The sequence below is a fragment of the Mytilus trossulus genome, chromosome 1, assembly GCF_036588685.1.
Source record: "Mytilus trossulus isolate FHL-02 chromosome 1, PNRI_Mtr1.1.1.hap1, whole genome shotgun sequence".
In the NCBI taxonomy this organism is placed as follows: domain Eukaryota; kingdom Metazoa; phylum Mollusca; class Bivalvia; order Mytilida; family Mytilidae; genus Mytilus; species Mytilus trossulus.
The window spans coordinates 33,031,690-33,045,390 of record NC_086373.1 but is presented as its reverse complement, the minus strand read 5'-3'; the positions used below and the strand labels follow the sequence as shown (position 1 = coordinate 33,045,390).

The window sequence follows — 13,701 nt, the reverse complement described above, 5'->3', positions numbered from 1 at the left end:
TTGTGAACTTTCCATTTCTATGTAGCAACATTCCTGCAGCGCCTGCATCCAAAGTTTTTGGTGGTGTTCGTGTTGCTTAGTCTATGGTTTTCTATGTTGTGTCTTCTGTACTATTATTTGTCTGTTTGTTATTTTTAGCCATGGCGTTGTCAGTTTATTTTCTATCTATGAGTTTGACTCTCCCTCTGGTATCTTTCGTCCCTCTTTTTATACAGAAAAGACATTTCAGCGCATGTATTTTTTGTGGGGATTAATAAGGGATTTTTAAAGAAAAACGTGCCCTCCTCTTTTCAAACTACATGTAGTATGTTCATGCACTAACTGAACATTATGTCGAGCAGTCCAATAAAAAATCTTGTTTACCACTTATATAAACATAAATTTCCAAAAAGGTGTGAATAAAACTACCTGTGGAATTTTACAAAGTGCATGAGGTGACATTTATTGTATTACACAACTAAAATGCTTTTAATATTACCAAAGAAGACATCATTGAAACATGTTTATAGGGGACAATACATACAAAAAATAATAATATTTTATTTTTGACCAGTACAATTATTTTTTTTAAATAGTAATGCCGATATTTAAAACAAAATCAAAAATAGATTGATAAAGCTTTAACTGTAAATATACAAAAGAAAGACAATTTTGTGTTACTATTGTAACAATAACATCGCTTGAATCATCAACACCAATTCTGAACCCAACTGCTCAATACAGTTTTACTGAAAGCATGCACTTGTATGTATACATATGGTATAATTGATAGTCATCATGTATTACGTAGGTGAACATTTTAGTCCATAGTTCTTACCCAACCATCCAGGAGTTATGGCACTTTAACGATTTTTGTATGCCCCAACTAGGAGCATTATGTTTTTCTGTCTTTGCGTCCGCCCATCCGTCTGTCTGTGCAGCTTCAGCGTAAAGTTTTGGTCAAGGTATTTTTTTATGAAGTTGAAGTCCAATCAACTTGAAACTAAGTACACATGTTCCCTGTGATATGATCGTTTGTATTGCCAATTAGAGTGTTGATCCTAATATCCCAATTTCATGGTCCAAATGATAGTGCGAATGGGATATCCGTTTACTATGGACACATTCTTGTTAAGAATTGTGACAAAAACACCTTGAATGAATATGCAATTCGTTAGTTCGTTTAACATGAAGCTCCGTCATATAGTTTGGTAGAATTGTTTGCCATCGTGTGTAGTTGACCATACAGTACTGCCATTTGAATCGATCAGTTTTACAGGAGTTACTGGACTTTTGTGACAATAACACCTTGTGATCGCAACTCCTCTGAGACCGTTTGACAGAAAAGTCTAATACATGAATGGTACTATTATTTTCCATTATTTGTAGTTGACCATATTTTACCACCGTTATGATTTGTTAAGAAGATATTATTAATGATACACACAAGTATACGAACACTCCATGAAATTTTCTTTGATGCAAGAAAAAAAAAACAATGGTCAAAGTCACTCCCGCAATAACCTGAGTAACACGAAGAGCAGGACCTACTTACCCTTCCTGAGGACATACCTGGTTATTGATGGAGTTTGTTCTGTCTATAGTCTTCTATGTTGTGTTTTGTATACTGCAGTTGTTTGTCATTTTGGTCATTTTCATATCTTTTGCCATGGCTTTGTTAGTTCGTTTTCGACTTATGAGTTTGAGTGTCTCTTTGAAATTTATTGCCTCTCTTTTGTTTTGCACTAGAACCTTTCTACAAGACCTATGACAAAATATATAAAAGACGGTCGTTTTGTCATGTTAACTTTGAAGGTCAACCGTAATCCGTAAAATTAATGAAGAAAATCACACGACTTCGCATACGTATCAACCCGAGACAACAATACAATTTCACATACACTTTATTATTTATCTCAAAAAGTAGTTTAAACGTTAGATCGTGGTCTGACTCAGTAATGATAAGGTGTTTGATAAACTTTTGCGTGACTGATAACGATGACATGACGTAATACAGTTTAGGTAAGTGACTTAGTGGGGTTAAAAAGTGGGAAGAAGTACAATTAAAATAACTGTAATCATATTTGCCAAAAGTGTAAAGTCATCAAATATTACCGTCACTGTCAATATTGTTTTGGTTGCGCAATTTAAGCCATGGTGGTTTTTTTTTTTGGTTTTTTTTACTATTTTAAAACTTACTACGCTCTTAGGTAAACATGACAGTATTTTTTTCCCAAAAAATAAAAGTAACAAATAGAGAATAATACATGGCAAAATCCGTATCATATGTCGTATCATCCCGAGACACCAATATCAGCCCAAGGGCCTTTAGGCCCAAGGGATGATATTGGTCGAGGGTGATACGGCATGTGATACGGATTTTGCCATGTTTTATACGCTTTATCATATATTTCAACAGGAGACTCAGAGTATTATATTATATGAACTGTTATCTGGTCCATAACACTGGGTTACCTTCAGTTCTACATTTGTCTGGTTTTAAAAGCCTCAACAACTGCTCAATTACGTATCAAAAGCACCTGGGTTAACTTACAATGTGCGTGCTGCTGTTCAAAAATATTTTGTTTATTAATAGACGTGTTAGAAAAGTCGACACTACTGCTGGCGCTCGTGTTGAATGAATATTAATACGATATGATATATAGGGGTCATCTCCAAAAGTTTAAATACTCTCTCATATTTTGTTACCTGTATGGGTGTGTTTGATATCACTGTAAGGCGTAATCATTTTTAGCAAGACATACGCATTGTATGTGACTTTTAAAAGTAATCACGTGGAATATTGAAAAAAGTATATTCACACATGCAATTGATATTATTTGATTAAAGGAATATATATAAAATTATTAAAAAAAAAATCTTAATTATTTTTCGTTGAAAAGGGGGGCAATGCTTAAATCATGAGAAACAAATCTACGTTGACCGAAAATAAATATTGTGGTCTATGCGTCCTGTTCTTATCATGGGTAAACTACCTCTGTGTTCTCGGTTTTTTTAGTTCTGATGGTAGTACATGAAGAGGGTTCAAACACCAGTTTTCAACTTGGACTCTACGTACATGACAATAACATCACGGCAAATCGATACTTTTTTAAAAGATAAAATCTGAATAATTTTCGATTCTTCAGAATAATTTTAGATTCTTCAGAATAATTTTCGATTCTTCAGAATAATTTTAGATTCTTCAGAATAATTTAAGATTCTTCAGAATAATTAAGATTCTTCAGAATAGTTTTAGATTCTTCAGAATAGTTTTAGATTCGTCAGATTTAAAATCAATGCAATAATTCAGCTTGTCAGATGTCTAGGTGTTTATAGTTTATAGTGTAAATAAAAGCACAACATTCTTTTGTAACAGTTTATAGTATATATATAAAAGCACAACATTCTTTTATATACATATTCGTAGGAAGCATTTTATAACGTCCTTATTAATGGTTATCAAAATATTATTGTTAACAGTGGCAATATATAACATAATACTATACTTTTCTGTCGATATGAGTAATGTTGTATTTTCTTTTAGGTACTTGCTACCCTCCAGAGACAATCTTTGATACCTTAATACCTATTTTGAAATTATTCTCCCCTGGCAAAATGTTTTTAAAACAACTTTTAATAGTTTGTTGATCTTGTATACACGCGGTCCTCCTTAATTTTACAGTTGTATTTAGGTGGCAAACATTACAGCATTTGAGCACACTGTTCCATTTGAAACCACTGTATGATAAATCATCGATTTTCTACAACTTTGTCGTAAACTTCTTTGGATTTTTTACTAAACATTCAAGGGAGGAGGATAGGCAAGGATGCGCCTCTACAAACGATGCTTATGTGGTGCCGATCAGACGAAAAGCAAGTCCCCAAGAGTCATTCTTTGATTCTGATTAGTAAATCAAAAAAAAGGTTCACATGAAACTAAAGGACATTTTTTTTTTAACTTTACAGAAGATTTGGTGGGGGGGGGGGGACGTATATAGCTAAAATTTTCAGAAGTTATATTCTCTCTTTTTGTTGGGGAGGGGGCTGTCATGGTTATTATAGATTAATTTCCATGTTCGTTATGACATATAAATACTAACCACTCGGGGAAGATAAATGTTTTTATTTATTATTGTTTTTTTAGCAGTGGTGAGTTCAATTTAACATTCATGTTTGGTATACGACGTATAATAATTTCAACATATTTTGACCTGGAGATAAAGGATACTACATAAACAGCTAAGTCTGCCTCACATCTTGACTCACATAGAAATTGACAATGGGGGTGGGTTGAAAGCAAAACTTTACGACAAAAGAGATGATTTCAGCTCACCAATTTTGAACTTTCCATTTCTATGTAGCAACATTCCTTGAGCGCCTGCATCCAAAGTTTTTGGTGGTGTTCGTGTTGCTTAGTCTATGGTTTTCTATGTTGTGTCTTCTGTACTTTTATTTGTCTGTTTGTTATTTTTAGCCATGGCGTTGTCAGTTTATTTTCTATCTATGAGTTTGACTCTCCCTCTGGTATCTTTCGTCCCTCTTTTTATACAGAAGAGACATTTCAGCGCATGTATTTTTTGTGGGGATTAATAAGGGATTTTTAAAGAAAAACGTCCCCTCCTCTTTTCAAACTACATGTAGTATGTTCATGCACTAACTGAACATTATGTCGAGCAGTCCAATAAAAAATCTTGTTTACCACTTATATAAACATAAATTTCCAAAAAGGTGTGAATAAAACTACCTGTGGAATTTTACAAAGTGCATGAGGTGACATTTATTGTATTACACAACTAAAATGCTTTTAATATTACCAAAGAAGACATCATTGAAACATATTTATAGGGGACAATACATACAAAAAATAATAATATTTTATTTTTGACCAGTACAATTATTTTTTTTAAATAGTAATGCCGATATTTAAAACAAAATAAAAAATAGATTGATAAAGCTTTAACTGTAAATATACAAAAGAAAGACAATTTTGTGTTACTATTGTAACAATAACATCACTTGAACCATCAACACCAATTCTGAACCCAACTGCTCAGTACAGTTTTACTGAAAGCATGCACTTGTATGTATACATATGGTAGAATTGATAGTCATCATGTATCACGTAGGTGAACATTTTAGTCCATAGTTCTTACCCAACCATCCAGGAGTTATGGCACTTTAACGATTTTTGTATGCCCCCCAACTAGGAGCATTCTGTTTTTCTGTCTTTGCGTCCGCCCATCCGTCTGTCTGTGCAGCTTCAGCGTAAAGTTTTGGTCAAGGTATTTTTTTATGAAGTTGAAGTCCAATCAACTTGAAACTAAGTACACATGTTCCCTGTGATATGATCGTTTGTATTGCCAATTAGAGTGTTGATCCTAATATCCTAATTTCATGGTCCAAATGATAGTGCGAATGGGATATCCGTTTACTATGGACACATTCTTGTTAAGAATTGTGACAAACACACCTTGAATGAATAGGCAATTCGTTAGTTCGTTTAACATGAAGCTCCGTCATATAGTTTGGTAGAATTGTTTGCCATCGTGTGTAGTTGACCATACAGTACTGCCATTTGAATCGATCAGTTTTACAGGAGTTACTGGACTTTTGTGACAATAAACACCTTGTGATCGCAACTCCTCTGAGACCGTTTGACAGAAAAGTCTTATACATGAATGGTACTATTATTTTCCATTATTTGTAGTTGACCATATTTTACCACCGTTATGATTTGTTAAGAAGATATCATTAATGATACAAACCAGTATACAAACACTCCATGAAATTTTCTTTGGTGCAAGAAAAAAAACAATGGTCAAAGTCACTCCTGCAATAACCTGAGTAACACGAAGAACAGGACCTTCTTACCCTTCCTGAGAACATACCTGGTTTTTGATGGGGTTTGTTCTGTCTATAGTCTTCTAGGTTGTGTTTTGTATACTGTTGTTTGTCTTTTTGGTCATTTTCATATCTTTTGCCACGGCTTTGTTAGTTCGTTTTCGACTTATGAGTTTGACTGTCTCTTTGAAATTTATTGCCTCTCTTTTGTTTTGCACTAGAACCTTTCTACAAGACCTATGACAAAATATCTAAAAGACGGTCGTTTTGCCATGTTAACTTTGAAGGTCAAGCGTAATCCGTAAAATTAATGAAGAAAATCACACGACTTCACATACGTATCAACCCGAGACAACAATACAATTTCACATACACTTTATTATTTACCTCAAAAAGTAGTTTTAACGTTAGATCGTGGTCTGACTCAGTACTGATAAGCAGTTTGATAAACTTTTGCGTGACTGATAACGATGACATGACGTAATACAGTTCAGGTAAGTGACTTAGTGGGGTTAAAAAGTGGGAAGAAGTACAATTAAAATAACTGTAATCATATTTGCCAAAAAAGTGTAAAGTCATCAAATATTACCGTCACTGTCAATATTGTTTTGGTTGCGCAATTTAAGCCATGGTGTGTTTTTTTGGTTTTTTTTTTTACTATTTTAAAACTTACTACGCTGTTAGGTAAACATGACAGTATTTTTTTCCCAAAAAATAAAAGTAACAAATAGAGAATAATACATGGCAAAATCCGTATCATATGTCGTATCATTCCGAGACACCAATATCAGCCCAAGGGCATTTAAGCCCAAGGGATGATATTGGTCGAGGGTGATACGGCATGTGATACGGATTTTGCCATGTTTTATACGCTTTATCATATATTTCAACAGGAGACTCAGAGTATTATATTATATGAACTGTTTTCTGGTCCATAGCACTGGGTTACCTTCAGTTCTACATTTGTCTTGTTTTAAAAGCCTTAAAATAACTGCTCAATTACGCATCAAAAGCACCTGGGTTAACTTACAATGTGCGTGCTGCTGTTCAAAAAATATTTTGTTTATTATAAGTAGGGGTGTGATAAAGTGTATGCGATAAAGGGTGCGCATCAAAGTTGCGCGATATGGATTTTATCAAATATTCAAAACTACTGTTTTTACTACTAAACATATGATAAAAGCAAATAAACGCAAGAATATGCCAAGCCATAATTGAATGTATCAGCTATTCATCATTATGAAAACTGTGTAGCTGTTATGTTTCAATAAACGATGCTACCACTGCATTAAACCAAATAAACTAACAAAATAATAAAAAAAATCTAATGCTTTCACCATTGAACAAAATATATATATATATTGATATGTGTGTTGTTGTTTATTTGCTAAACGTGCAGTGGCAAATATTGCATGCATATTCGGGACAAGGAGATAAATAATATGAATGTCAAAGCACCTTCCGAATTGGAAAAAAGTTTTTATAAGACTTTTACCTTATGCAGAATATTTTTGAGGTCAGTAAAAATACCATAGTTAATAAGTAGTTACCATTCATTATATTATAGGGTTATTGCATGAATATTGGGGAATATTGTCCCGAGTAGAATTTTATATTGCATGAGCTTGCGAGTGCAATATATGTTCTACGAGGGACAATATTCCCCAATATTCATGCAATAACCCTTTTATTGTATAGCAATATAATATTTGTTAGTATAAATTGGTATAAACTAACGTTTTGTCGTTGATGACGTCATGAATTTTGAAGATTTATTGCACTAGTGCAATAATAGAATTTATTGCACGCTAACTTTTGGTTACTTTCTGTGGAAAATATTATATTGCTATACAATAAAACTTTTTACTAAATTACAGGAAAAGAAATGCCCGTAGAAGTTGTAGTTAAAGATGCCTGTTTCACGGTAGGAGAAGGTCCTCACTGGGACGAAGCTTCCAAATCTCTGTTCTATGTAGATATATATGCAAACAGTGTTTCTCGCTGGGACTCCGTTACAAAGGAAGTGCAGAAGATCACATTGGGTATGTCACGGATTGCACATTTTAAATACTTACTTACTTTTTTATATATATAACGACCTTGACTGGCTATAAAGCCCTCGAACGGTCGGCCCTGGCTTGTGCCTTTTTGTGCATTTAAATAATAATTTTTTTTTTGCCGATCAATGCATTTGAATGGGTACATATAGCTGGAACCCCCTTTTTATCCTGGGTTGGGACCCCTCCTTTTAAAATGGCTGGATCCGCCCCTGAAAAGCTTGCTTGTGTTAGAAACATGTAAGTGATTATATTTTCAATTATTAGAATTCGTTGTAAAGAACATTCTGCTCACTGTAAATGTCTCATCGCGAAAGATGAATATATATATGATACCGGTATATCATGGTTTTATAATTAATAATTTATTATATTTACAGACAACACGATAGGATTTGTAATACCGTCAAAAAAGGGTGGTGTTATAATTGGTTTGGGACAAACAATCTCTCGTCTGGAATGGGACAGCAAGAAAGTCACTGTTTTACATGAAGTGGACCAGGACAAACCGACCAGATTTAATGATGGAAAATGTGATGCCCGTGGTCGGTTATGGGCAGGTAAGTTATTGCTCGGGTTTAACCTAAGATAAAGGCAAAAGAAGGTACTTATATCGCTGTGTACTTTTAATTCTTACGAAGTGCATCTTATAAACGTATGTTTATACAAAATCATTCTTACTTGAAGTCTTCCGATATTAGACAGACATCGAGTATATATATATTGAGATACCGTATTGGCTATAGTTATTCAAAACATGCTTTTGAGTCAAAAATGCTTAAACGGGTAATCTGATTCCAAATTGCCTTAGTTTGTATCTTCCGTTCATACTTGTATATGAGCAACAGTGTTCAGATAATGATTAGTCTACCTCTCATCGAGGGTGCATACTTACCTCAGTACTATTATAACACTATGGTTTATCATGATCTATCATATATGAAATAGGGTTGAAGAACATTTTAACATCACAATCAATCTTTATAGGTACGGTGGGCATGGAAAATCCACCAGGTATAATACAGAAAGGTCAAGGTTCTTTGTATTCATTCGACAAGGACGGGTCTGTCAAAAAGCATTTAGAAAACCTGGACTGTGCAAATGGTTTAGCTTGGTCAGCTGACAACAAGTCCATGTACTTCATCGACTCCATTCCAAGATGTATTTATGTGTTTGACTATGACATAAACAGTGGAACTATTAGTAAGTACATTTAATAACACGGATATATAAGTCATGCATTTTGGAAAGATACTACTAGAATATCCTTCATTTACAGCTGGGAAAATATAACTTGACCAATTTCTACCAGAACGATTTGTAGTGTTGTAACTAGATATTACAATATACATATTATATGATTATTTTATTATCTATCAAATGGGTGCATGTACAAAGTTATGTTTTTGTTTTTGATGTTTTGAGGGTTAGTTTGGCAGGAACAATATACCCTTTCGGAACACCTGTTATTTATATTTGATGTGGGTTTTTTATGGGTTTTTTTTTGTCAACTGGACCGTTGTTTGTCTTTTCGTTCTTATAAGTTTTCTAAGGCTGTTGTGTGTCCTTCTTCTACTTGTGTTTTTGATAAAACCTTCGGAATGTTATTTCGTTACTTATACCCACGACACAACGTGTCAATATAAAATTAGTATGGCGTTCATTATCACTGAACTAGTATATATTTTTTTAGGGGCCAGCTGAAGGACGCCTCCGGGTGCGGGAATTTCTCGCTACATTGAAGACCTGTTGGTGACCTTCTGCTGTTGTTGTCTCTTTGACATATTACCCATTTCCATTCTCAATTTTTACATAATACTCTATAGGGTTAGTTTTGCAGGAACGATATACCCTTTCGGAGCACTTGTTATCTATATTTGATGTGGGTTTTTTGGTTTTTTTTTGTCAACTGGACCGTTGTTTGTTTTTTCTTTTAAGTTTTCTAAGGCTGTTGTGTGTCCTTCTTCTACTTGTGTTTTTGATAAAACCTTCGAAATGTTATTGCGTTACTTAAACTCACGACACACCGAATGATAATTTGAAATGGTAAGAATAAATTAAAAAGATAACGAAGAAAATTTAGTTTATATCATGAGAATAAATTTGGTTTTACAAATTTGATTTAGGAGAATTTTAATTTTAGGTATCATAAACTTAAATTAAGACATGATTCATTTTTCAACTGTAATCATAAATATATTCTGCTAAAGGGAAGCCTTTGCACGTGAGCCTTTGGAACATGTTGTTGAAAATAATACACTTCACCTGCTAAGATTTATATCTGTAACAAACAAAGTGCTTGTTTTATGAGAATTTTTGTTGTAAACTTGCATGTTTTGAACCTTTTCAGTGCGTTTACGCCCAAGAAGTTCAAAATAATATAGGCTACACACAAAATATGCATGCATGTTGAAAAAGGATGGCATATGTAACAGAATGAAGGTCGTTTTAGGTCTAAATGGTTCGACACGTTTGCTTGATTAATGTGTTTCTGTTAAAAGATATAAAACGATATGGTGTGAGTACCAATGAGACAACTATCAATCCAATTCTAAATGTGTAAAAAGTAAACTATCAGAGGTAAAAGGACGGCCTTCAACACGGAGCCTTGGCTCACTCCGAACAACAAAGTATAAAGGGCCCAAAACATGACTCTAGTGTAAAACCATTAAAACAGGAAAACCAAAGGCTTAATCTATATAAAAAAAAACGAGTCCTAATCTATATAAAAAACGAGAAACACTTGTGAACCACACCAACAAACAACATCCACTAAATAACAGGTTCCTGAAATGCAGTTAGTTTGCATACATCTTCATATGTATTGATAAACTCGTCTGTCCTAGGTTAAGAAAATAATGCACTTCAACTGCTAAGATTTATATCTGTAACAAACAAAGTACTTGTTTTATGAGAATTTTTGTTGTAAACTTGCATGTTTTGAACCTTTTCAGTGCGTTTACGCCCAAGAAGTTCAAAATAATATAGGCTACACACAAAATATGCATGCATGTTGAAAAAGGATGGCATATGTAACAGAATGAAGGTCGTTTTAGGTCTAAATGGTTTGACACGTTTGCTAGATTAATGTGTTTCTGTTTATAGATATAAAACGATATGGTGTGAGTAACTGGTACAACTATCAATCCAATTATAAATGTGTAAAAAGTAAACTATCAGAAGTAAAAGTACGACCTTCAACACGGAGCCTTGGCTCACTCCGAACAACAAAGTATAAAGGGCCCAAACATGACTCTAGTGTAAAACCATTAAAACAGGAAAATCAAAGGCTAAATCGATATAAAAACGAATCCTAATCTATATAAAAAAAAACGAGAAACACTTGTGAACCACACCAACAAACAACAGCCACTAAATAACAGGTTCCTGAAAAGCAGTTAGTTTGCATACATCTTCATATGTATTGATAAACTCGTCTGTCCTAGGTTAAGAAAATAATGCACTTCAACTGCTAAGATTTATATCTGTAACAATCAAAGTGCTTGTTTTATGAGAATTTTTGTTTTAAACTTGCATGTTTTAAACCTTTTCAGTGCGTTTACGCCCAAGAAGCTCAAAATAATATAGGCTACACACAAAATATGCATGCATGTTGAAAAAGGATGGCATATGTAACAGAATGAAGGTCGTTTTAGGTCTAAATGGTTTGACACGTTTGCTAGATTAATGTGTTTCTGTTAATAGATATAAAACGATATGGTGTGAGTATCAATGAGACAACTATCAATCCAAGTGTCAATGTGTAAAAATTTAACTATCAGAGGTAAAAGTACGGCCTTCAACACGGAGCTTTGGCTATAAAGGACCCCAAACATGACTCTATGGTAAACCCATTAAAACAGGAAAACCAAAGGCTTAATCTATATAAAAACGAGTCCTAATCTATATTAAAAAAAAACGAGAAACATTTGTGAACCACACCAACAAACAACATCCACTAAATAACAGGTTCATGACTTAGGAAAATCAGTTAGTTTGCATACATCCTCATATGTATTAATAAACTCGTCTACCCTAGGTTAAGACGAAGCAGTTAAATTGGCCATGCCATTAATCATCAACTCCATAGGGTGGATTAGAATTTGGTACTCTGAGATTTTTGCTCAGGGTTACTTCAATGTTACTCATATACTCACATTAATACTCTAGTATTCGACTATAGTTTCTATATAAATCATTGTTTTGAGGTTAGGTCTGACCTAAGATAATAGGTCATTATCAATGATGAAGAGATCCCCCCACGGAAATCAAACGGTCGCCCTAGAAAATGCTCTCAGAAATTGGGCAAATATTATTTGCTTACGATACATGTTGTAAGGCACAATTTCAGGTCAGGGTCGATAATTAGCCAGATTTGCCATTCAGTTATAACTCAAATTAAGTTAACAGTCGATATGGGTAAAAACGTGTTTCAGACAAAGGAAACTACGTCTTCGATTATTGTACCACACCCATGTACACTTTTTCCAGGTGTGGAGTTCTTGTAAACTATGTCATTAAAGTATTATAACAAGTAGTCATATATCTCTGTTATAGAAAACCAACAGACACTCATTAAATTTGAACCAGGAACGGAAAGTATACTAGGAGTCCCTGATGGTATGACCATGGACACTGATGGAAAATTATGGGTTGCTTTTTTCTTTGGTGGACGAGTTGTTCAATTCGATCCTGACACAGGTTTGTAGAAAAATCATGAAGTAAGGGATGCAACAATTATGTTACAAGGGAAATCAAAATAAAAAGCACAATTGAGAACAATACAAACTCTAATTAAGAAACATCCAAGCGTCGAAAACTAACACACACCAAAAAGATATCCATATAACAAATAAACAATTTACAATAATGAAAGAAAACTAAAACTACGAAATAATGATATTAATCGAAACTTGATTAAAGATGTAAATTATCGCATTGGTAACAAATATGGACGTTTCGGCAGTAAAGTTTACTGACGTCTTGTATGTATTCCTATGGGCACCAAGTGCACCCCTTTTAAAGCCGAACTCAGTAGAGATCCGTTCAATTTTTTTTTATGGGGGTTGTCTTTTTTTAGAGGGCATTGTTTTATATTGTTTGCTTTTAGATCTTAGTTTGACCCTTTAGGGGTATGCTCGGGGGTAATTTATTTTGCTCTATACAGTTATTTGTCAGTGACTGAACTCGATGATTCAAAGTTACACACCTTTGTAAAATTTCAGATAACTGTATACTTTTTTTTATAAAAAAAAAACGTCATCAATTAAAAATACGCCAGTTATGATTATAAGTGATACTGGTCAACTGTATTGAATTTAAATAGGCCATGTGCACAAATAATATTTATACGTGTACAGTTAACGATGCATCAATTTGCCTTTCTGTTTTCTTTAGGTAAAAGTCTAAGTGTAATCCATATGCCAGCACACAGAACCTCATCTTGCTGTTTTGGAGGTCCAGATTACGCTGAGATGTTCGTCACATGCAGTCGATACGGATGCCCGGAGGAAGAGATATCAAAGTATCCATTGTCTGGATCTGTGTTTAAAGTGACTGATCTTGGGGCGAAAGGAAATCCTCCTATTCAGTTTGAAGGATAGTTGAAAACATTATGTTGATCATGCATATATTTACGAGTCAATTTCAATAATATTTCGTATCATTATAGTCATTATAATTACATATTCGTATTCTTGCAGGGTGCTGCTTTGTGTGAAATTCAAGATATTGGATAACCATTTGGATCATAACAGTTTGAATGGGCATAATATTTTTTATATGTATTTTTTATGAACCTCAATTGTTTCAAGCATCAAAA

The 13,701-nt window shown here is 33.8% G+C and overlaps 1 protein-coding gene across 3 annotated transcripts in view; it reads left to right on the top strand.

The window, feature by feature from the left end:
- The window catches only part of LOC134722047 (regucalcin-like), a 21,393-nt gene extending 7,692 nt beyond the window's left edge, over window positions 1-13,701 (top strand). For all 3 annotated transcript variants that reach the window (XM_063585500.1, XM_063585484.1, XM_063585492.1), the window contains exons 2-6: window positions 7,701-7,865; window positions 8,261-8,440; window positions 8,868-9,083; window positions 12,438-12,581; window positions 13,278-13,701. In XM_063585500.1, coding sequence (XP_063441570.1) covers window positions 7,709-7,865; window positions 8,261-8,440; window positions 8,868-9,083; window positions 12,438-12,581; window positions 13,278-13,483 — 903 coding nt within the window. In that variant the 5' untranslated portion in view covers window positions 7,701-7,708 and the 3' untranslated portion in view covers window positions 13,484-13,701. The remainder of the gene's footprint in view (window positions 1-7,700; window positions 7,866-8,260; window positions 8,441-8,867; window positions 9,084-12,437; window positions 12,582-13,277) is intronic.